At 33.9% G+C, this 25850-nt stretch overlaps 1 protein-coding gene across 2 annotated transcripts in view; it reads right to left on the reverse strand.

The window, feature by feature from the left end:
- Positions 1-19683: 19683 nt before the first annotated feature.
- Positions 19684-25850, reverse strand: part of LOC138704653 (probable tubulin polyglutamylase TTLL2) — a 61027-nt gene continuing 54860 nt past the window's right edge. For both annotated transcript variants that reach the window (XM_069832754.1, XM_069832756.1), the window contains 3 exons: positions 24789-25065; positions 21977-22179; positions 19684-20715 (listed from right to left, as the gene is read on the reverse strand). In XM_069832754.1, coding sequence (XP_069688855.1) covers positions 19735-20715; positions 21977-22179; positions 24789-25065 — 1461 coding nt within the window. In that variant the 3' untranslated portion in view covers positions 19684-19734. The remainder of the gene's footprint in view (positions 20716-21976; positions 22180-24788; positions 25066-25850) is intronic.

The following is a 25850-nucleotide window of genomic DNA, read 5'->3' on the forward strand; positions in this document are numbered from 1 at the left end:
CACCAACATGTCTTATCTTGTATGGAAGGCGACATTTAATATACACGTATGTTTTGCTCACACGGTAAAAATAAGGCTTTAAATTCTGCGTTTATGACAAACGTCTAATGGAACATACCAAAACTGTAACATGAAGTTATAAATAAAATAGTATGAAAAACTTCGATATACAGTTATTATTCCTAATTAATAATTATTCAATATTTGATTTACCACTTATATAATATGATAGGTCCATACATAGTGTTCTGCCTATATACTGCGACAATGTAGAAACGTTTTACAAAATATTATTATATAGCAGTAAATTAATAACAATATTAGTACAGAGATAACGTCACAGAAAATATAATAAAACGAATAATCATGCTGCACAACTATTACAGACGCAAAGATTGATACACTAATTTTATTAGAGATTATTATTATTATTATTATTATTATTACTAGAAAACTTGATACATTCCTTGCATTATTGTGATTGTGTTCTCCGTTTATAATAATTACATTTACATCCAATAACATCTATCAGATATGGCAAAAACAAAATCACTCCTGTGGGAGGGGGGGGGGGACATTTACCTACAACATTTATATTACATTTTAAAGCAAGTTTTATAGTTGTACTGTGGAGAGGTTAGTTAAACACTGCAAAGTTTTGAAATGATAAACATCTATGATGTTACTACACAGTTCATCACTGTAACAAGAACAAATGTCTAATGCTCGGCTTATACTGTTCGAGGATTTATTGCTCGCGACAGTTTTACCCATCATGCATGTGCGCTACCTATCGGATTATGCTATGAACTACTTGGTGCTCGAGCGAAAACGTCCGATGCAGACCTCTGGTACGAACTATAGGAAGTTCAGTACAGTAGCACAGAACTGGATAAACCATTGACAGAACTGAACTCTGATTTCGAAATAATTTAGCCTCATTGCTTGCAACCGTAGTAGTTGATAAGGAAGTAATTGCTGCCCCCTCAGTACTCTCCACACAATATTCCTCAAAGCATACATTTCATGGGTAAGTTGATCCACTTGAAAGGTCCACGTTACCTGCTGTTGTGTTAGTGTTTTGCAAGCTAGTACGACCAAATGTTGGCATGGTAGGCAGTTATTTCTTATGAGAATCAAAGCAGCTAACAAAAACATTCCTCAAATATGTTTCCCTTTGAAGATATCGTAGTATCTGAAATAAGCATTTCTGACCATTGAGTCCCTATCTAAAAATGTTCAATTTAGAATCCTCTGTGATCTTTATTATTTTGGCCCAAGACATTTCAAACATCCTGTATTTTTTTAAGATTTTTTCCTATTAATATTACAGTTACCTAACAAATATATGTAGTTTGAAGTTTACGGATGATAATATATTTTTAAAGCTGTTTTACTCATAATCATATTTTAATGGGTATATATTAAAAGTTTTCTCAACTGGGTTAGCTTCAAGTGTAAAAGAAAGGTTGACAACCTTTTAAAACAAATAACACTGTCTTATTACACTATATGGTACACTTCTTTTTTGTGGAAAAGAAAATCCCAATTTCGAAATTAACTTCTTATGATCTAGTACATTAGAAGAAAAGTTAGTGTCATTGAACGACAAAGTTTTATATTCTGCTGGGCCATGCAAAAGTAAATATAATTTTGTTGGGAGCATTTATAAACTGAGAGAAATGGAATGTGTCTGTGGATCTGCAAAATACGGTTGCACCATCGAGCATGCAACAGTCTGCAAATCTAATCATTGCAATAAGAGAAAGAAGTAGTTCATACATCAATCCCACTTAGATCCTGTGCTGCTTCAGTTGATTGGAGATGTTATTATAGTCCCGTTGCTCTAATTTCCGGCAACCAATCATGTTGCAGGTCGACTACATTTAAACATGTGCATCTTGTGATTCGCTGATGAAGACGTTATAGGCTCGATAAATACTTAACATAATCGCCCGCCATTTTGGCTCTTTCGTTTGTGTTTGCAGAAAGGACACGAGGACATTATTTGCCGCTCAATTATTGGCTAGATTACAGTGCGTTTGATTTATTATTATCATAGAGCTACGACATGATAATATTTAACGGTGTGGCAAATAGATCCCTTGTCTGGTAGCTCGGCAACAAAAGAAAAAAAATAGCGAACGATACTACCTACCTAGACTTTATAGAGCCTTCACTTCCTAAGACGTAAGCAAAGAGAAGGAGTCACGCCGGGAACAACAGCGTCGCGACTATAGTGAATCAATAAGAGTTACACACTCTAGGTGAATTACTATAGTCTGGTTGTTCTTATTTCTGGCAACAAATCACAAAATATTTCTGATCAGCTGACACAGTTTACTTGCATTGGCTGCAGATGACATTATGCCTGTGAAAAATGTACCTGCGTTGTCAGGTATAGTACATCTACTGTGAACTACTATTTACGATGAATTATTTAAACTAATGCTGTTCAAACAGCAGAAATTACAAGGGCTGTTTATAAAGTAACTTCAATTTTATTGTAATATGGTTAACAGGATTTGTTTACAGCAGTTTGTAACTACAAATTTTGATTTATCATTCTACATAGTTTTCACCTAAATTGAGACACATCATAAGTTTTTAGGCTTTCACAGTGACTGTGATTGGAATTAGGGTTTTGGGTAATGCACCCAAAATTCTAATTTCAAACTTATCATAACATTTAACAAGATTTTGAATACCACAATCATAAAAGTCTCCCTGCCTGTGACTGAAGCCAACCTTTGACACTGGACTGCAACTCTTCATCATCGTCAAAGCCCTACAATGCAAGCCACGTCTTCATATGCATGAAAAGATGATAATCACTAGGCGTCAAATCAGGGCTGTATGGAGGATGACCAAACACTTCTCAGTTGAAATTTTGCAATTCAAACATAGTATGTGGGCAGGCGTTGTCATGCAGAGAAATCACCCCAGAGCGCAACAAGATTGATTTCAGCTGCTTTTTGTCACAAGAAATTGTACCTCATAGCTGGTGGGATTTTCAATTACAGCACACATTTTGAACATGTGTAGCACTAGAAGTAATAACCGCACAATCCTCTCTGTATCACTGTTCGAAGTGAACTGAATCACACAACATTCATTGCAAAGACGGTGTCACTGTGCTAATTACTGCACACCTTGTATAAAACAGAAGTTACTTTATGAATAGCCCTCGTATTTAAGATTTGTAAAAATGATATATTTAATTGTTATAATAAATTTTTAATCAGCATGTTAAACGTGATCTCGTAATCTATTTTTAATTTCATTCTTTCTTGATTACATTTGTTTTCATTTGTGTTTAAAGAAGTATTGCCCAGTTAAAGGCTAATGGATACTTTTCTGTTGAAGTCTCTTTTCTTTTTACATGCTACAGGCATAGCTCAAGCAGTAGGCACTTTAGCCTGCTGATGGAGAGATACACTCGAGCATGGGTTCGATTCTCACTTGGATTATCTGATCAGGTTCTTTCCCAAGGCTTTCCCCAACTGTGAGGCAAATGTCATAATTAGATAGCGAATTCTCACTACATCTCGCCAAATAACATTTCACTATCACCAATTTCATTGACGCTAAACGACCTAGTAGTATGGTACAGCATCATTAAATAACCGACTAAAACATTAAGGGGACACTTCACTAAAAGTGACAATTTTTTTCCGACTCATTTTTTTTTTCAACCAAATTTTGAGAGCATGTTAAGTAAACTTTGAAGTCACAAATGTTTTTGGGTTTTGATTTTTTTTAAATTATTTTTAGAAGTATTTTCAAACCCAAGTTTTTAGTAGAAGATCTCAATTTTTAAGCTTCATTTCTTTTGGTTACATTCACAAGACACAGAGAAACATTTGTATGCATTTATTTTATGAAATAGCTCATTTATTCACTTTCAAAAATTGTTTTGAGGTTTTGAAAATGCTATTTTTTCTATAGTTAATGAAAAAAAAGTAATAAAATAAATAGCAGTCTTTCTTACAAAATAAATGCATAGAAACATGCAGATATCTCATAAATACTTGCAGTAAAAATTTTATCCAGATTGATTAATATTTGGCATAAAAATTTGATATTGAATCAAGGAAAGTAAACTTACGGAAAAATGTATTTGAAAGTAAAATGATTTATATAACACATATCTATTAAAATTCTCCTCTGCTACATTCATGTAGTAACTTCAGGGAGCCAACTTTAGAATAAAAAGTTACTAGATTTGTAATCAGAAATTTGTTTTTGACAGCTCTTTAAATGTCACGTCTCCCCACAGTCTTAATTAAAAACAATGTTGAACGTATTTGTAATCAGAATTGAAATAAATCTATTTGGGGTGTGAATATACATTCTAAAGAAGTGAAATAGTCAATAAAAATATTTTGGAAATTTTTCATGATTTTCAGTGAAGTCTCCCTTTAAGTTTGCCCTGTTTGAAGTATTAGGAATACTATACACTATATAAAAATATGAGGGTAGTGACGCTATTTAACACCAATTAATTCGTTTATTATTGAAGTCTTACTAAAATTGTTGTCTTTCCTAGGCCACCTACACTGGCTTGCAAAAGAAATGCCAATACATAATTATGTCATTTTCCGAAGACATTAGCAAACATGGCGAGGTGGAAAGCTATTTTTCTGAAATTAGTTTTTTTTAAACATGTAAATACGACTTTATAACATGTTTTGTTATTATTTAATATGAATTGATTTTAAATTATTCATATACTTTTATTTTACAACATTAATAAGAATACTACACGAAAATAGTGAAACTGCAGTTTATATGCTATTCCACAGCCTTCCTTATTATCCATGGATGCTGTCATTGTTACAATCGATATGTACGGCCAGTTATGTTTCATATTGTATTAACAAAAAATGTATCAATTTTATTATCAATATAAACATAAAATTTTATTATAAATACAGATACAGAACTGAAAATTAAATCTAATTGAAACATTTAACTACACATTTCTCCTTTACATGGAACAAGAACTCTTTAGAAAATTCAGGCCATAATTATTTTATTCCAATGCCTTCTGTGTATCTCTTTTTCTATTGTTTCCTAAGCTAAGTTCTCGTTAATATTTCAAATCGATTGCGACTTCGACTCCGCATTTCTTTTGCAGCCCAGTGTAGCAGTACATCTATCTCCCTCTGGTGACTAACATTCACACAATCTCGAGCATCCAATCACGTGTCTGAGTGTATTATAATCTGTAACTTACACAGTCTAGCTTTGTACTGCATTAGCCAAATCATGTGGAAATGCCATTATCATTGTCAGCTCCTTAAATCTTTGTGATCTCTGGATCTCTTCAGAAACGTTCTCCATTTTAACCATTTTTTTTCCAGTTCATTTACAGTTATATTATCGGTTCTGTATGGTTGTGAAACTTGGACTTTCACTTTGAGAGAGGAACAGAGGCTAAGTGTGTTCGAGAATAAGGTGGTTAGGAAAGTATTTGGGGCTAAGAGGGATGAAGTTACAGGAGACTGGAGAAAGTTACACAACGCAGAACTGCACACATTGTATAGTCTTCACCTGACATAATTAGGAATATTAAATCCAGATGTTTGAGATTAGCAGGGCATGTAGCACATATGGTGAATCCAGAAATGCATATAGAATGTTAGTTGGGAGGCCGGAAGGAAAAAGATCTTTGGGGAGCCGAGATGTAGATAGGAGGGGAATATAAAAATAAATTTGAGGGAGGTGGGATATGATGGCAGAGACTGGATTAATCTTGCTCAGGATAGAGACCTATGGCGGGCTTATGTGAGGCAGGCAATGAACCTTCGGGTTCCTTAAAAACAATTTTTAAGTAAGTAAGTTCATTTACCTAAGAAATTCAGCGTCCTGATCCAAATGATCCCTCCATCTCACCTGGAAGTCCCAATAGTTCTGTACGTCCATTAAAATTTCTTCCAAGATTGAGGACAGAATTAGTAAAAAAATGTAGTTGATTGGTTGAAGATGACAATTTGTAAGTTACATTTTCAAGACTAGACAGGGTTCTGAAAACCACGATAACCCATCCCCAAAGATTTGACTTTCATGTTTGGGTCGTGGCCCATAGGTTAATAAATGGCAGTATGATGATGATAACGATAATAATAATAATAATAATAATAATAATAATAATAATAATAATAATAATACGGAAATCAAGATGAAACGTGCATAGATAATGTATGTGATTTGAAAACATGGTTATATTGTCATCTCTAGTATTATGAATGCTGAGGGTTGTGATCTCGGTAGTAATTTCTGTTCATAATACCTAAAAGTCGTGTTAATGTAACACAAATATATAGTAGTATTAATTTTATTGCCACGATGATACCATTCATTATAACTGCTACTAAATTTAAGCATGAAATAAATAATATCCCCACTCTTCTCAATTACCTTGAGCAATGATTGCATGTATAGGCCTACCACAGTCTAGATATACAATCACGAAGCTCAGTATGTAAGGAATATGCACCCATAGATAGTTGTTAACCATCAGTATCTCTACTATCGCCTCATCACAGACAATGCGAAATAGTACCGGCACAGTCTATTGTTCCTAGTACCCTCAGCAACTCAAGCTTGGTGACTGTATATACTAGACTGTGGCCCTACTGTTTGCTTTTCTGAGTAGAGATCATAGGGATTTAACATTGCCTGAGAAACCAATGTATAAAAACAATGAAGAAATGATTTAATCAGTGGACCATGTTTAGAAATTAGCAGGCTTTGATAATATTTTATTTGTAAAACCAGGCTCCGTCATGCATTACAACAAAAGACTATACAGACAAGTAAATTCCTGAACTGTGCATGTGTGACAGGTTTTAGTAATCATAAATGACGTTCTCTTGTTTTAGAAATTGTTAAAGCCTGTTAATTTCTAAACATGGTCCACTGATTGTCATTTCTTCATTGTTTTTATACATAGGTTTCTTATATGGCAACGTTAAATCTTTATGTACTACCCAGAAAAATACATGGTTTTGGAATTATGTTCCTCTATAATAATAAGTTCAGTAAATGTTCACTTTACTCTTGGTCATTCTGTAGTCTGTTCCTAGCTATTCCATCTGCAATGGTACAACAGTGTATATAATACTATAAAGTACAAAGAAAACATTATTTACATTTTGTTTATAAATAAACTGTCACATATATGGCACAATTTATTAATAATTTTTTTTTTTTTCCAAAATATGGAGTCTTCAAAATTTCACGGCCTTCCTATTTCATAACAATGTATGAAGTGCTAGTCATGCAATAAGATTTTATAATATGTAACACTATACTGTATACGAAATATTATATTGATCTTTAATTCTAGTTTTTATGTTCCTAGAATATGTAACTTCAGAGTGTATAGTATACTACGATTTCTTTCTTCAACAAGTGAGTTATATTTACATAATTATTTTTGTAGATAATTGTACGGGATTCGCGTGATAGATGACCAACTTGACATTACCTACATTGTCTGAGTTGAGTTTGTTACTAGTCAGATGCCTTTGCAATATTCTCACTTTTGGTTCTACACATATATAAAATGCATAATTCTTTCGACAACTTCATATTTATTTCAGAAAAATTAATAATTATTATTTGAAAGAGAACAGTTTTTTTATTATACGAAATGTAAGTATTGTAATAATAAAATATCTGATATTTTGACTGAAATACTCGTTTCAAACGTCTTTGATATTGAAAAAGAGACATGGTGTATCCTTTTACAACCTTCTGTTAAAAAAAATGTTGAATGAAATGTATTTGTATTCTGTATGTAAATGCTCATTTGCTCACTCCAGAATGTTTAGTATACAACTTACACATTGTGTTTGAAGTCCTTATAAAAAAAAAACAACAAAATGGAAATGTACACAAAATCAGCTTTAAAAGCCTTTCTTTTTTCAACAGTTAGTACCAATTAAGAAATGTATTTATATAATATGATAAAAACAGACTCAAAATAATGGCGGTTATTCAAATTAAATGTGCATTTCGAAAGGGTTGAGGGATGTGCAATATAATGTTGATGTAGATTGTTTTCTACAGCACAGAGGTGAAACTAATTCGACGAACCTTCAGCTGTTGCAATTTCCAGGTATTTTTCTAGACAATTCAAACTTTAATTATTTTGTATTATGTTAAATGAATTTAATTAAAAACATAAAATGACTCAACTCTAAGTGCATCTTTTATAATTATAGAAACGAAGATAAGCAAAAGAAAGGAACATAGGCTGTGTTATCTAGTGCCATTAAACAGTAGAAATCACAGACGACATTCGTTTGTTATAAAGAATGGAGAAAAATGAAGTTTATTATACATTGTTGACCTCCATTTTGTGATGAGATGGATAACATTTAGATCATAATGTGATTACATTCAGAGCTTGTTGCTGAATTTGTCATGGATTAAAACTACGTCTGTTGAAATACGGTTTATTGTGGGAGTAGCATAGTCTGTAACATATAAAGGTAAAACTGTTTTGTTAAAATAAAGTGTTAGTAGATTATAATCTAGTATCCTTCAGTGCTCAAATTAATATAGATAATACAAAAATGTTAATATTTAAGTTATTACTTTTATTATATTGCTTTCATTATGAAATTTCAGAAAATACTCTTGCTTATTGTTTAGGATTATCTTAAACCAGGGTATTTTTCAGAAGTGGTGTTGTTATTGAATTCTTTAAGTTTTTGGTTCAGAATGGGAAACTTGATAAAATAATTTTTATCCTTTCCTTTCTACATTTTATAATGCAGTATTTCTTGTCTTTGCTAACTTCCTCTCTCTTATATAATATTAGTATTCTTTTGTATGCAATCTTCAGTGACATCTCTTAACTTTCTCAAGAATGAAGCAATAACTTGACAATTTCCAACCGAAGAGAGTTTTCTTCTGTTCACGATGTAAATATTTCTGCTTTTTATATTGTCATCTTTCTTCTTTTTTATTGGTCTGCTGTGAAACTTATTAAGCCCTGAAAGAATTAAGCAATAAATACGAAAAATTGAAATATAAATTTCTGAACTACACATGGTTGGATCTCATTAAATGTTACTACTTTAAGAAGGATAAAATGGCTATCAAAACTAGAATTAATATGAAATTTGTTTGTCACATTGTGATGTAATAATTTCTGCTATTCATTTGAATTTGAAGTTAGTAAATAATAGCGAAATGTAAAGTCTTAAAAGTTCATAGTAATGATTTCAGTGAATAAACTTACCCAGTACAAGAAAATGATATTTTAATGTTTGGGTGTAGGTAGGTTATACATATTTCCAGCTCGTTTATTTCATAAACTCATTCTTAAATTTAGCATTTATTACTAACCCATCGGAACAGTATTCATTGATTAAAAATCTCGGTGAATTAGACCTGAATTAAAAAAACGAGCCCTTTGATACATGAAATGTAAATGTTCTGTTTTGTTTAACGACGCTCGAAACTGCCGAGGTTATATCAGAGTCGCCAGTTGCTGGAATTTGTCCCGCAGGAGTTCTTATACATGCCAGTAAACCTGCTGACATGAGACTTCGCATTTAAGCACACTTAAATATCATCGACCTGGCCCGGAATCGAACCGCAATCTCGGGCATAGAAGGTCAGCGCTATACCAACTTTGATACATGAATAAATGATTGTAAAAGGAAACTCTAATTTCATGGTTATTCCATGTAACTGCATGGAAAAAAGCTTATTTCCAGAATCCCAATCAGAGATGTCCCAAAAACAATGTTGAGATGACGAGACCAATAATTTTTCAGTGCCTTAAATTTTTTTGGAGGGGGGTTTCATTTTACGTTAATTTTAGCATTTTTAAATCGAGGTTAATAGTTTAGCATATGAGTGGAGAATAAAGTAACGACTTTTATTTAAATTATAACACTGTGTCACTATTAATGCCACTTTCCGACAGGAGATATTTAGTATCGTAAGTGTTTTTGGTAAGCTTTTGTTTTCATAAATTGAAAGTTATGATATTGTTACTATTATTAAGTTTGCAATCTCCAGTGATGAGTTAAAAGCTGAAGTAACCTCTTTATCAGTAAGATGAATGAATTCCTAATGATTTCTTCCCATGTCCCGCCATAGAACAAAATAATTGGCTTAAGGAATTGGGGAAGCACATTTTGTTTGAAGCTGTGTACAAGACAAAAATTTTATAGTTATCTCTGTCACAGTCTGCACAAGCGAAAGAGGCTACTCAAATTTTACACATTTGATCTCAGAGCTTAAGAGTACAATGTTGCAACATCATTTATATTCTCTAATGGTGCTGTATATTGAAAAGAATTAGCTTTTATCGTTAATTTTAACAGTGAGGTAGAGAAATTACTCTGTATTTCATATTTACATTCTGTTTAACAAGTGAATTAACATATTGAATGGAAAAATGGCCGATTTTTAAACCAATATTTAATTCATTTTCTTCTTCTTCTTCTTCTTCTTCTTCTTATTATTATTATTATTATTATTATTATTATTATTATTATTATTATTATTATTATTATTATTATTGTTGTATGTGTGCCTGTGTTTTAAATGTAAGTCAACATTATTATTCTAGGAATACAGCATTGTATTCAACTTGTTTTTTTTTTTTAATCGATGTACAAATTTTCCTTCTAAGAGATTTTATCAGATGCCATTCCCTAAAAATATGTTTGCATATGCCGATGATAGTCCAGGAATTTAAGAACTTAGGACGACAAATATTAGAATTTAGGAACACCTCCTACAGAAATCCAAAAATAACTATCTCCAATCGCAGAAAAACAAAAGCATGCCATCCCATCTTCAAGGACACCGGGAAGTGATTAAGGACCCCCCATCCAAAAAAAAAAAATCATTTTTCGTTTTAAAAATTCCAGAATCATAAGCTTAACATGTATTGCTATTTTCTTGATTTCGGACATTTAAATGCTTGAAAATGAGGTTTTAAAAGTGACCCCTGGCTGCCATACCCATACTCATCGTTTTTTTTTTTTTGCCTGTCTTCATAACTCTTGCGGTTTTTCAATTTCATACACACTTTTGTCAGAAACTGTTTAACATAAGAAGGCTGATTTTTTGTGCATATGCATTTTATGTAGGAGTTCATAGGAGGTTCAGAATTTTTAGCCAAATTTTATTATTAATTTCAATAAAAAAAATTACATACGAACGAATTCATTAAATCAGTTCGTATAAATTAATGTTTTTCAAGAATCATATTTGAGTGAGTAACTTGCAAAATGTTTGACCTCCAATGACAAGTAAGGTTTAGAAGAACAGAATAAAAATTTTAACAGGTTGTGGTTGCTAGGTGTTTTTTTAAGTGTGCCTTTTTAAATCGATATGTGTTCTATGATTTTGCATATCATGAAATAATTAGCAATAAAAGCTATGATAATTACACTACATTACTCTTTTTAATAAGAAATTGGAGATGAATGAGTGATACAATTTTCATGATCCTAGCTCAAAATCTATTGGAGGTATAGTTAATATTGAAATTCTTGTATCTTAACATGAGAAAGGTATGTGCAAACAATGCCCAGTGCTCTTAAGAAAGTGTCGACACTACTGTATTACTTCGGAGTTAAAAAAACTAATATCATTGTTAATCTGAAGACAAGTTATTTTATTGTAACATTTTCTAGCCTGTTCGCTGTTTCAGTTTACAGGAATTGGATAAATCAGATTTGAGTGATAATGCCCTGAGTTTGAGCCTGCAAATAGTTTCAAAATATAGGAGAAATTAAATTTTAACATACGATTACTAAAACCAAAATTGCTTTAACAAATAGCTCACATTTTCCATTCTTTGCCACTCTTGATTAATAGCAAGCAGTTTGCATTAAAGAAAATATATTTAATTGAAATGAATATAAGACCTATTTTTGTAACCCTCACGTAAGGAAGAGATAGTGCCTTTGTGTAATAATTTATAATATATTGCCATCTGCAATGAGTAATATATAGATTTACTCTTTGAAGAGAAACATTCTTCTGACAGCACCACGGCCTTGTAATACACTGTGCAATATGTATTTTTATATTGTTAAACAAAGAGGTTAATATATTAATATAATCATATATTAAAATGTTAAGATTTATATTAATGTAAATCATTGAGATTAATTGACCTTCAGTTAGTTAATTGACTGAAGAATAATTTTAAGTTACCAGCAATCATGTTCATATAACAGTTTTGAACAAAATAATTTGTTTTGAATATGTGAACTTTAAATGTAGGTCTGTGCATTTTATTAAAATACTTGGATGTTGTGTTACATGTGAATTTTTATTTTGAAATATATTTTATCCTGTTAAATATTGCTCAGCTTTGGTTGTACTGTATGTGAATATACTTGGTATTTGTATAGCAGTGGCGAACCTTGTCATAGAAATCAAACATGTGGTTCAAGATGGGATGCGATTAATGCATGGTTATTCTATTGGAGGATTAATTATGCTGTTAGCAAGATGTATAGTCTGGATCAGCTTACTTAATACCTTAGGGTGCTATTCATAGACATTTCGCTAGCCCACGCTACGAGCCTGCTAAACAGGATTCATATCATATCATATCGCTAACACTGATTTATGAATACGAAAAACGTTAGTTCGCTAATCATCCACCGAAAGTCCGCACTAAGAATGTCTATGAATACGACCCTCAAGGGTGAAACCTAACCATTTTTCCCCCTTCACTACATATGTTATTGGATTATAGTGATTTTCTAGTTTGAAGGTTGAATTTTCTTTTGCTAACTTCGTTTCGAGTTTCGGTACTGAGAAATACAACTGATAGTGATTTTCTAACTGTTAGCGTGGTCATAGGAAGAAAAATATAGAAGATAAACTTGCAAATTCTAAATGAAGCAGTAGAACAAGTGGACAGCTTCAAATACTTGGGATGTACTACTGTATAAGCAGTAACATGAGCTGCTGCCAGGAAGTGAAAAGGAGGATAGCAATGGCCAAGGAAGCTTTTAATACTAAAAGGAGTATCATCTGCGGACCTCTGAAAAAAAAAACTAAAGAAGAGACTAGTGAAGTGCTTTGTGTGGAGTGTGGCATTGGATGGGGCAGAAACATGAACATTACGACGAAGTGAAGAGAAGCGAATATAAGCATTTGAAATGTGGATATGGAGAAGAATGGAACGTATAAAGTGGACAGACAGACTAAGAAATGAAGCTGTGTTGGAAAGAGTGGATGAAGAAAGAAGGATGCTGAAATTGATCAGGAAAAGGAATTGGTTGGATCACTGGCTGAGAAGGAATTGCGTACTGAAGGATGCACTGGAGGGAATGGTGAACGGGAGAAGAGTTCAGGGTAGAAGAAGATATCAGATGATAGACGACATTAAGATAAATGGATCATATGAGGAAACAAAGAGGAAGGCAGAAAACAGGAAAGACTGGAGAAAGTTGGCTTTGCAGTGAAAGATCTGCCCTTGAGCAGAATACTAAATGAATGAACTTTGGCAGCAGTAAGAGCCATTGGCAGTTGTGAAATTTTATAAAATTAAAATTGTTTTAGGTTTTTCAGCCTATTCCTGCAAGATAGTGAAATTTGAACATACTAATAATTAATATCAGTATTAATATTAATACATAACAGTTGTGTTGCGTTGTGGTTACAATTCAAGATTATAGTCAGATAAGTGTAAATATAACATATGGTGTGATACATGCACTTGGGTGATTGATAAAAATGCCATTTCACATTTTAATTAACTTCTTTCGTGTTTAGATTTTTATTACAATAATGTCAAAGAGAGCAATTAGCATGGCAGTGACTTCTTCACGAAAGAAAGCGTGTGCCATTCAGAGTACGCTTCAGAAATCTATAGTTCATATGTATAATGAACTGAAAAAAGAATATAATGAAGAAGGAATTATGCGCACGGAGACAGCAATTATAACTAGAATAGAAAAATTATTAGGAGTAAGTGTTCATAAGCATACATTTCAAAATGCCATTCGGTTTTCGGAGTTTGTACTAATAATTTCATGTGATCAAACAAAATACATTTTTAGGTTAGGTCTCGTGAATCGTAAACTGTTTAGTCAAAGCAATGAATTTCATGTTGTCAGACAAAATACATTTCAATTTTAGATCCTACTAATTTACTAATTACCAACATAATGTGTGTGCGAAAGGTCTAGGAGGATAATATAGGCCTACTCTTTTACAACTGGTTGCCCTCATGAGTGATGCCTTGTTGGTGTCACTTGTTGGGTCGGACAGTTGATTAAACAACAAACACTCTAATAAGTTTAAAAAAAAAACCTTTGTCATACCTAGACTTACTTTGTTAACCAGTAGACTGAAGTTAGTTCATGAATTATAGCTGTACTGGACCTACTTCACATGTTTTAGGAGACAGAAAATGGGGCCGAACACACGCATTTATTCTTCGAAATTGCAGAAAGAAAAAAAAATAAAAGAGAAAGAGAACTTATGTTGAACTCCATTACATTATAAAATATTGAAAATGCGTCTGCATGTAGCATTTAAAATGCAAATTATTTGTATTTTGAAATAATTGTGCATGCCTGCAATATTCGCCACTGTTGTATGGTACAATATTGACATACAAGAATTATCTATGTTATCTGGTACTTGAATATCCAGTGCATGTAATTTTACTGTATGTAGTGTAAAAGAAGACATAGCCTACCGATAATTACGTTAAAAAAGGAAAAGTCTGCGTCAGTATTTTGAGACGATTAACGTAATATAGTCATTGTTGCCATTTTGTTATTGAGATTGGAATACATTTGGGAGTTCCTGGGTTCGATCCCCGGTGCCGACAATCTTGTTGAGGATTTTTTCCTGGTTTTCCGCGATTGAATGTAACTAATTTTCAGTTAAATAAAGGCGAATGCATGGTTGAACCCCAATTACCACGGAATAATAGGCTACAGGGTGTCCAAAAAGTCTCCATACATAGGAAAGTAGGTTATTTTTATGACGTTTTATCAACATCTTAGGTTATTTAGCGTCTGAATGAGATGAAGGTGATAATGCTGGTGAAATAAATACGGGGTCCAGCACCGAAAGTTACCCAGCATTTGCTCACATTTGGTTGAGGGAAAACCCCGGAAAAACCTCAACCAGGTAACTTGTCCCGACCGGGAATCGAACCCGGCCACCTGTTTTCGCGGCCAGACGCGCTGACCGTTACTCCACAGATGTGGACTACATAGGAAATGTAAGTTCAAAATAAGAAAGTCACATAGTGTGCTCAATGTGGCCAATCCGATCTCCAGATCTCACATCCCGTGAATTTTACCTCTGGTGTCACCTTAAGTTGCAGGTCTGCCAGGAGAAAGTTCCGAACTTGCAACATCTTAAAGATGTCGGAAGAAAACGGAATGTCACGACACATCATTAAGGAGAAAAACAAGTTTTAATACCTGAACATTCCTGGTTTTTAATCAGTGTACCAAACGTTTAACGTTACCTTACATGAACATTTCCACTTTTAATTATTTTTTTCTGTGAATGGACAGTTCTGTAGTTCCAGTTGCCACCTATAGAATGAGCTGTATATCATGAAATAGCTAAAAATTGACATTTCTTGATTTCTCCCAACACTTTTCGTCTACAAGCCCTTATCGTCGATGCCTGCCATGTGACGATGGACATGTTGCAGCTTTTGCATCGGAACAGGTTAGAACATATTCACTGACCTGTGCCTGATCCTCGAAAGCCGTTATATTGAGCACATTATGTGACATTTCTATTTTGAACTGATATTCCCTATGTATGGAGACTTTTGGGACACTCTGTAGACAAAATACAACAGCACATCCTCAACAGTAAACTACAGACAGTTGCAGTATGACCTAGGAGTTAAAGCGACTATAAAATAGATACGATTGGAATTAAGACTTTGTGTAATACGAACTGAACAAGTCAAATAATTTCCTGTTGTCCAAGCCGAACACATTCTTTGGATGCAGAAATCTTTAGCTTTCAGTGGCACATTTCATTCTTTTGTATGTACAGTTCCAGAAAAAAAATGGCCCGCTTGAATTTTCTAGGTTACAGATTCAACACACTGCGCATGCTTTGTGCTCTAAAACTGTGGTACAGACGAGATCTTAAAGAATTGATATTGGGCTAATATTACTGTGTGAAAATTTATTTTATGCTCGACCATGCCGAAATGTAGTAATTATACACCTGGTAGCAGTCCTTTAATGGACCTCATTAAAGTACACCTACTCATTAAAGTACAGGCGTTTTCAGCCAATGACAACTCAGCTTACAGGTGTTCAGCCAATGAAAAGTCAGCTTTGTACCGTTATAAAACCGCAAGTATCGATTATTCTCGGATATGCAATCGAAAGAGAATTAGCGAAAAGTCACGGAGGCTGGAACTGTCGCAGAAGGTTATGTTCTGTTACTATAATAATTAGCGTTAATTGTAAATAATATTCAAATAAATTCAATTTGTCATCTCGTTTTTCAATGTCGAATTCAATAATCAAGGTTATACCAAGTTTAACGGGATTACATCAAGGTCAGTGACATTATTGTTCCTCGGAAAAAATCAATACTTTCGCGTCTGCGCACATCTCACAATTCACGACCTAGAACAAGGTCATTTCCGATCTTGTCAGATACAAATAAAATGTATACACCTGAATCATTTCAAGTTAGAAATATGGTCGAGCATAAAAAGTCATATGAAACTCGCCTATAATGGTAATTAAGAAGCTCGTATGAAAATTATGAAACTCGCTTGCGCTCGTTGCATAAACATCCATACTCGCTTCTTAATTACTATCATTATAGGCTCGTTGCATAATGTACTATTTTATTCGTTAATACTTGAGCGTAAAATATATGGTTATGATTTGAATTATATTTTGTAGGTAGATCCTAATATATCTTACTAAAATCAGCTTAGAGTTTTGTCAGTTTCGCATGGTTGCAGTATTGTTTTTTGCTGGTTGAAAAATCATTAAAAGTTCTTAATTCTATTTTATCATACATGAAGTTAATTTCCATTGAGTAAACTGTTGACTTACCAGATTTAGATACTTGCCCATCTGTCATATTTCTGCAGTGCTTGGGAAAAGTGACGTAAGTCAGTTTCCACAAATCTTTTTTGATAATTTATTGACAACTTACACTGGTTTATGTCGATTTTTTTTTCTGTATGAATTATTGTATTGGGAGAAATACGTATTTTTTTCCAAGCGAGCAGATGTTCCGTAAGTTGTCAATAAATTATCAAAAAAGGTTTGTGGAAACTGACTTGTGTCACTTTTCCCGTGCACTGCAGATTTCATCGATTAAGTCTATATGGTGTTGAAAGTATGGCCTAGAACAATGTTACTAAAAGTTGCATGAAAATAATTCAAGTTATTCTTGACACATACGTAGCCATGGTGATCTCATACGAGTCTTTCTTTTGTCAGAAGAGCAGTAGTCCGATGTAATTATTTGAAAACAATTTTATGCTGTTTATATTTCAGAACCTTAATTCCCATATTAGTGTTCTGAAAAATTATTCTCATTTAATTGGAATAAAAATAATTTCTTGCTCATGTTGAAGTCTTAGATTTTTCACTACTAACTAGAGAAAGTGCAAATCTGAGTTTGCTCATATTGCAATAAAATATTTACTCTTAATAACATTTATATTGTGAGTTAATACCGGTGAGTTATGATCTTATGAACTGTATCTGTGTGCGTGTATTGCTGTTTGTGTGTTTAATTGCGATGTTAAAAAAATATGAGAAATGTCAATAAATATGTGCCTACCAGCAGTGCCTCATATGTGTTTACAAAGAAGAATACTTTTTTTCGTATTATTGCGATATATGACTAACATTTTTCTGAAAATTTGCTGGATAATTGAAATACATGGTAACGTAGGTCAAAAGTCGCTTTCCCCAATATTCGTTCTTAGGTTCCATACTTGTACACATATACAGATGTCATAACTTGAATAAACAAATAGCTGGTGTAATAAGTGGTGGGTTGACAACCATATTCGAGCATCATCTGTTTTTCCGATGCCATGTCTCATTTTATTGTTGTTTTGTTTTATTGTGTTGGGTTGCGTCTTTGTGCAATAACTGCTAGTGTTTGGGGAAAGCGACTTTTACCCATTCTGTAGTTCAGAAGTGTACGGAATGACTGATTGTTGATAGATAATGTTGAATGGTTTGAGATATGTAATGAAATTAAATTTTATATGCCATAATGAATAAATAATTATTGAATCTTGATATATGTGTAGTCATTTGTTTCTTTCTGTCACTTGGACCCTTGAAGGACTTTCATTCACTCTCTTTTTTTCCCCTGTATAAATTATTAGTTTTGTTATTCAAGGTTTCTATACAAGATCGGCAGACAGACGCAGCATGAGAAAGTCTCTCTTTCCATATAAGAAATTTTGAATATTTGTATTTCCATGATAATCTCAAAATCTAGTAGACATATTTATTTCGAAATCTAGTAGACATAGAGTACGTCTTTCCCTGCGCCGATTACCCATTCTGGAATCCATGGTGAAACAAAAAATTACAAAATTTCAAATTCTTACTATAACAACACTGGCCACAACTGAATGTTAATATTATTAGTAGTTAGACCATGAACCAATGTAACTTGTGTGATCTCACCCAATGATGCTACCTACCTTCACTACAGGTCTGAGAGTACCGAAGTTGAGTATAAAATTAGCTGTGTTGTGAAGACTCTCTCAGTAATATCTCGGCATCTGGAACAGCTACTGACCTGTGCTACCTCTCGTTTGATTTGTAATCGCGAGTTCTGCAATATTAAAGTGTTAATAGACTTACAACAAACGGTATTTCTAACAGTGAAGTTAGTGGACAGGGGTAGGTGCGGAGAGCGAGGTAGGGATTGAGTTTAATCGTGTTTGAGGATATGACCGCGTATCCTAATACTACGACCCTTCTTTCTGGGTGATGGAGACCCTATCAGAGACTACAATAAGAATTTTTAAATACCCTTATAGCCTCCTTAAATGCAGTTCATTGACCATTTTAAAAGAATAGAATAAACGAAATAATTTAAAATGATATAATATAAAAAATAAAATGAATAAAAAACAAAATTATATAAAAATAAAATAAGCTATAATAAATGCAAGAACTAACAGGACTTTCAGATGACAGGACAGCCGAAAGAATATCTGAAGTTATATTTTATCATTTAGAAGAATTTAACTGTAGCAAGAATTTAATTGCACAGACGTACGACGGAACATGAGCCATCTTCGCAACTAAAATGGAGAGGAGAATAGAACTTCTCTACCAATAAATTGTCAGTTACAGAATGGCCAGTCAAAGACTAACATAGGCCTACTTGTATTGATTTTGCATGCTCTATTATTAATATTATATTATTTTTAATATTAGTTTCTGTCTTGATCAGCAGTCGTCAATCTCATATCCTACATACAAAAAATATCACGAGTCGCCACTGCTATAAGGGGTGTCCAGTTTCCAGGATTGAGGGGTGTCCAACATAGATGATAATATGTTGAACATGTAAAAGCATAGAAATTTGTCTGGCTGCAAGAAAATACGTCCTATATACAGAGGTGTCCAAATACAGAGGTTTCATTGTAACAACAAGAAATTAAGTACACTGTATGTTGAGGAATTGTTTTTATTGATATATATTTTTTACTTTAATTCACATCATTTACTATTATTTGATCGGCAGCCACACTTCAGACGTAAGTCCTAGCGACTGTCTCATAAAGGCACTGAACGACTCATCTGACGATGTTGGGTGTCGTTTAAAGATCTCCCTGGCTGTTTTAGAATACTTATGGACGGCTGAAACCACGTTTTTCACTTCCCTGTCGCCTTGCGTAGTTGTTGGCAGTTCTTGTTCTTGTGAACTGTACTGTGTCGTGGGCCCCAGAGGGTACACCCTCACCCAGTTGCCCTCTCCAGCTGGAGGAGACCGCCAGTCTCTTCCGTTACCCCACAGCATCGGGGGCGGGTACTTATTCTGCCCTCGAAACCCGCGGGCTTGATTCCTACTGCGATCGATTAGCAATGGGTTGTATCGAGCCCATGCATCTGCAGAGTCTTGCGGATTCCTACTGTTTATCGTTCTATGGGTATTGTCTTCTTCTTCACCGTACGCTATTGACGTCATTGAGTACGAACTGTGAGCAATATTTTGGTTTGTGGAAGAACACTTAACGGGAGTTTTTGTTCCGGTAGTTCTAGCCCTAGACTTCCTTCCACTCGATGCCTGATTGCAGGGTCCAGCAGTCCCTGAGCACCCAGGAAGACTGTGGTGACTGGCAGCTTGTAGGTTTGCGCTCTTCCTCCTCGTCCTCTGTGCGGATGTACTCTGCGTGGAACTGTGGTTCTTCTGCTGATGCCTCCTCTTCCACCTGCTTGCAGCCGCTATCACACTGAGCGTTGCAGAACTGGCTTCCTTCCTTCCAGACGAGGCGATCACTCCGCCATTCTCGTTTTCGTATTCCTCATTTTCAGAAGAACTTAGGTCGTCGGGATGCTTCTGACTGGTTGCGTTAGACCAGATTGTGAAAAGGGACAGGCCAGTGTTACAAACAGGAAGACCAAGCAGGTCAAACATATCGTGTAACATTGGCTTTTTCACAATCGGATCTATATCGCAGTCATTTCCAAGCGCAGGACTTAGATTTACCTGAAATGCAAATTGAAACCATGATGACTTACAGTTCTTTGCATAATTTTGACTTAAAGTATTTTATGGTGAAATTGTATCAAAACTTCTCTATCAGTAATAGTACATTAACATCATGAGTTATAGATAAATCTCAAAGAAGATTCGATTTTCTGGAAAATGTGTAATTTGTCAATTTTGGCTTATGTTTTGGATTTTCGTTATTCTTATACCAAATTTAATGCGTAATAAACATACCTGGGATAATTATTTATTGAAGGTAAATATCTGATAGACCTACATCGTGTTGTACTATGCATACTCCACTTTTTTGTAGAGATATCTTCCTACGGCTTTTATTATCCTCTTTATCTTCCTATTAATTTTTTTTATTTCGCATTATTTTTACTATTTTATTTATTGCTATTTTCTTGTTTGTATTATTTTTTGTATTATTTCATTGTATATAGTTACTATAATAAAATTAGAATATATCTCTGTTGTACCACATATTTTTAATAAATAAATAAACAAATAAATAAATAAACAAATAAATAAAAATAAATACATAAATAAATATTTAAAAATGGCTTTTAAGAAACCCGGAGATTCATTGCTGCCCTCACATATGCCCGTCATCGATCCCTATCCTGTGCAAGATTAATCCAGTCTCTATCATCATACCCTCAAATACATTTTTATATTATCCTCCCACCTACGTCTCGGCCTCCCCAAAGGTCTTTTTCCCTCCGGTCTCCCAACTAACACTCTATATGCATTTCTGGATTCGCCCATACGTGCTACATGCCCTGCCCATCTCAAACGTCTGGATTTAATGTTCCTAATTATGTCAGGTGAAGAATACAATGCGTGCAGTTCTGTGTTGTGTAACTTTCTCCATTCTCCTGTAACTTCATTCCTCTTAGCCCCAAATATTTTCCTAAGAACCTTATTCTCAAAAACCCTCAATCTCTGTTCCTCTCTCAAAGTGAGAGTCCAAGTTTCACAACCATACAGAACTACAGGTAATAGAACTATTTTATAAATTCTAACTTTAAGATTTTTGACAGCAGACTGGATAACAATAAAAAATAAATAAATACATTTAAATTAAATTTAAATAAATAAATAATATATTTAATAAAAGCATGAACAATTTACGATTGAAATTATAGTAAATAAAAATAGTATGCAAAACTATTAAATGGACTAAACATACTGAGTTACTAAATTAATATTAAACATAGAATTATATAAAATAAATTCAGTGAGTACAACTTACCTCTAATAGCCACGGTCTAAGACTAGAGTCAATGAGGACGTCGAACCCGTAGAACTCGAAGCAGTTGGCAGTGCTGGGGATACCAGAGAGCTGGCTGACGACAGTCAGCACTATAAGGGAAGATACTCGTTGCCATAGCAACCAGTCTGAGATCTTAGCCTGATGAAAATAACGACGTAGCTGCTTCAGGGACCATTTGCAACCTGCAACAAACATGTCATTCAAATTATATTTTACAACAGCATTAGACAGAAAAATAATTTGTGTGACAGTTGGCATTCTGTTGTATTACATGCAGAAATTCAAATTTGCGTGTAATTAGTGTGTGATGTTTCAAGTAATAAAACAGCATAGCGCTACAATAATAGGGTGAATGGTTTGGTGTCAGAGTGAGGTTTTCCATCATCTGTAACAGCTTTAAGACTATGGATCGGTGAAAATAACGAAAAAAAAAAAAACATTAACAAATGGAAATTCTGTTTTTAACTCTAAAAAATAAAATAATGTTTCTGTTTTCTAATTCTGTGCTTATTTTGGATTTATGACAATTTGAAGCCCCTCGGGACGAATTTAAAGGGACCAGCGCGTGAGTGGAGCTGCAGCCCTTTAAACTGACACTCAGCTGTCATTCTGACAGACTTTGTTCTTCATTCTAACTAATTTTACTTTTCATTCAGTTCATATTTCGTGCTGTTCTGTGGGAGAAAAATGTGATGGAAGGATATCGATACTATATATCATATACATGCTGTACTTCGATACTCGTTTTCTCGATTTGCGAATGTTCAACATTTTGTAACATTCAAAATGCTCTAATGAATGCAGCTTTTCTCCAACCTCAGTGAAATTTTACACAGAAGTCCACAAAAGCATGTGAAGCAAACTGGCACATGTGTTTTCTTCTGCTGTTGAAAATATTCAAATCACCATGTGTTGAGGATGTGATAAGTTTTAAAAGATTGAAAAATTAATAACTAAAAGAGTAACTATTTCTTTCCTCAGAAAGTAATTATAAAAATATGAGAAGCAACTGTAATATTTTACGTACATCTATCAGGAATAAATTAAATATAAATTTAAAGAAAAATTATATAAACTTTGAAAATTGGGACAATTATAGTTCGGTATTAAAAAAAGGCAACAAAAATTAATTACACGTAAACTAATTGGAATATCAAAGTGAAAATTTGTGTATTGCATTTCCACATTGTAAGAAACATGTGGTAAAAGTTTCAGATTAATTGGTGTAAAATTGTTGAAGTTAGAAATTTCATATATCCATAACCTTAAGAAGAGCAAGCGTGGTTACATGCGATAATTTTACCTTTTTATACAATTTTATAATGTTGTTTATTTTCCACAAACCTGAATAGGTCTATCTTTTACATTATCAGTGGGGATGCCTCCCCTTGACAAAATTCTGCGTATGCCACTACGCCTCTGACATTCTAATAATTTTCCATCACCACCACCACCACTACCACCACCACCACCATCATCAATAATTAGGAGTGTTATGTAGATCCACTGCTTGTGGTGTACTCTAGGTAGTTTTTGGAGAACTAAGTGGTCTGTGCTTCTCAGCACTAGCAACATCTATGAGCCTCCTAGAATAGTCTGGATCACTTTATTTAATACTCTAAGGGTGAAACCTAACCATTCTTCCCCTATTACTGCATATGCTAGTGGATTATAGTGATTTTCTAGCTCTCAGGTTGAATTTTCTTTTACCAACTTCGTTTCGAATTTTGGGTACTGACAAACACTACAACTGGCAGTTATTTTCTAACTGTTATGTTGGCAGCAACAATTTCTGTTTGCAGTAAAGGAAACGGATGAAAATGCAAACAAGTAAATATATTTTTAGGTTAGGTCTCATGAATCGTAAACTGTTTAGTTAAAGTAATGAATTTCATGTTGCTAGACAAAATAGATTTTAATTTAGATCATACTAATCCTAATTACCAACATAATATGCGAGAAGTCCAGGAGGAAAATATGCTATATCATAAATTATTGAACCATGTAGGAAACACCTCGCAACATAAAGATGAGATGTGGTCAATAGGCAAGACATTGTTATTGTTAATACTGTATTATTATTATTATTATTATTATTATTATTATTATTATTATTATTATTATTATTATTATTATTTCAGTACGTAGCATTGTGATTTTACCCTCTTTGGTGATATCTGGTATTAGTTGGCAACACTGAAGAGACGGCCAAATTAGATTTTTAGGAACTACACTTACGTGACCCTCACTATAGATTCAGGGAAATCAACGGCAAGTTAAGGGCCCTGGCATTCGACAAAGAAAGAAACAAAACTGCGTTTCTCAACCAAAAATAGAGGAGGAAACTGGGAAACAGTGAAGACAAAGGAAGAAAGGTGGAACAAAGGAGAGATTTCGAGACAGAGAGCGAGAGAGAATAGCCATTCTATTAAGGAAAATAAGAAATCGCCCATAATACCTAATTACAGCGAGGTAGTATATGTTACTATACTTTAAAATTGTGACTGTCGAGCAGTTTTGAAAAGGATCCTTCGATCTATTGACAAACTAGTAAATAAACCTTATTTTTCTTTCATTTAGGCACAAAACTGATTTCCTTAATTTTTAACAATTCCTATGTGGAATTATATATTCGATTTCAAGAAACAAAATATTGGCGTGATGGCACTGGATAAAAGTGGGGTTGAATTTTTATATGGAAGGGAAACACAAATTTTTCTTGGAGCTCTAAGTTATTTTATGTGATGCAAATCTTTTTTACTTTCCTTCTAAAATCGCGCGATCTTCTTACCTGCACCAACTCTCTCCTTCTTCTCGTTGTAGCCTGGCCCCCACTTGTTGAGAGAGCTGTTGGTCAGATGGCAGAACGGATTGGTCAAGTCGGCCATCGAGAACTTGTCCGTGCTGAATCTGGCCAGACCTTCCCTGTACAGGTACACTGTTAAGGGGTGGTACGACGGTATGCACACGTACAGTCTGAGGTCAAATTTGTATCCGCCGATGAGCAAGGGATTCTGAATGTAGCGTTGCACGATTGCATTGCTGTCGTAACACAAGTCCCCAAGTTCCTGCAAAAATAAAGATTAAAAAAAAAATCTGTATCATGAAGATGACTCAGATGATGGCAGGTAGAATTCCGAAAAGGCACTTCTTTACTATCAAAATGTGTATTTCAGGTAAATCTGGGGTAGTAGGTTATCCAGCAGAAACATCGATAAAGTAAGAGCCAAAATGTGTAAAAAAATTTCTAGGAATACCGGAGAATGCTTCTAACCTGGCAGCTTTACCAGAGATGGGAACCGATTCGAGTCTGGGAATTATTCTAGAAAGAAAAATCAAATATTTAGGTAATATTCTGTGTAGGAATGATTCGGCAGTTGTGAAAACGTGTATCTTTTGTATGAAAGCCGCTAATTGGAAATCGAATTGGCTGAATGAGCTGGAAAGTGAAATAAGCAGATTAGGTCTAAATTGGCTATGGAGAGAACTAGAGTCTATAAACACGAAAACTATTGGAAGAATAGTAAAAGAGAGAGCAAACGAAATTTCAAGACAAGATATTTTTAGTAATATGAAAGACCTAGGATCGGATCACTAAAATACTATAGGGAGGTGAAGCAGTTTTGGGAACAGGAAGAATATGTTAGATTAAATTCAAGGGAAGAGAGAACGGGAATGACATGGTGGAGATTAGGTATCTGGAGACTCAAGAATAGGCGAGGGAACGTAGAGAAGGATAAATGTCCTTTGTGTGGACTAGCTGAAGACGCAATGCATATTGCGTTAAGGTGTCAGGCAATGAATGATTTGAGAAACAGTTGGGTGGATAAAAATATTTCTACAAATAAACGCT

The sequence above is a fragment of the Periplaneta americana genome, chromosome 8, assembly GCF_040183065.1.
Source record: "Periplaneta americana isolate PAMFEO1 chromosome 8, P.americana_PAMFEO1_priV1, whole genome shotgun sequence".
NCBI classification, from domain to species: domain Eukaryota; kingdom Metazoa; phylum Arthropoda; class Insecta; order Blattodea; family Blattidae; genus Periplaneta; species Periplaneta americana.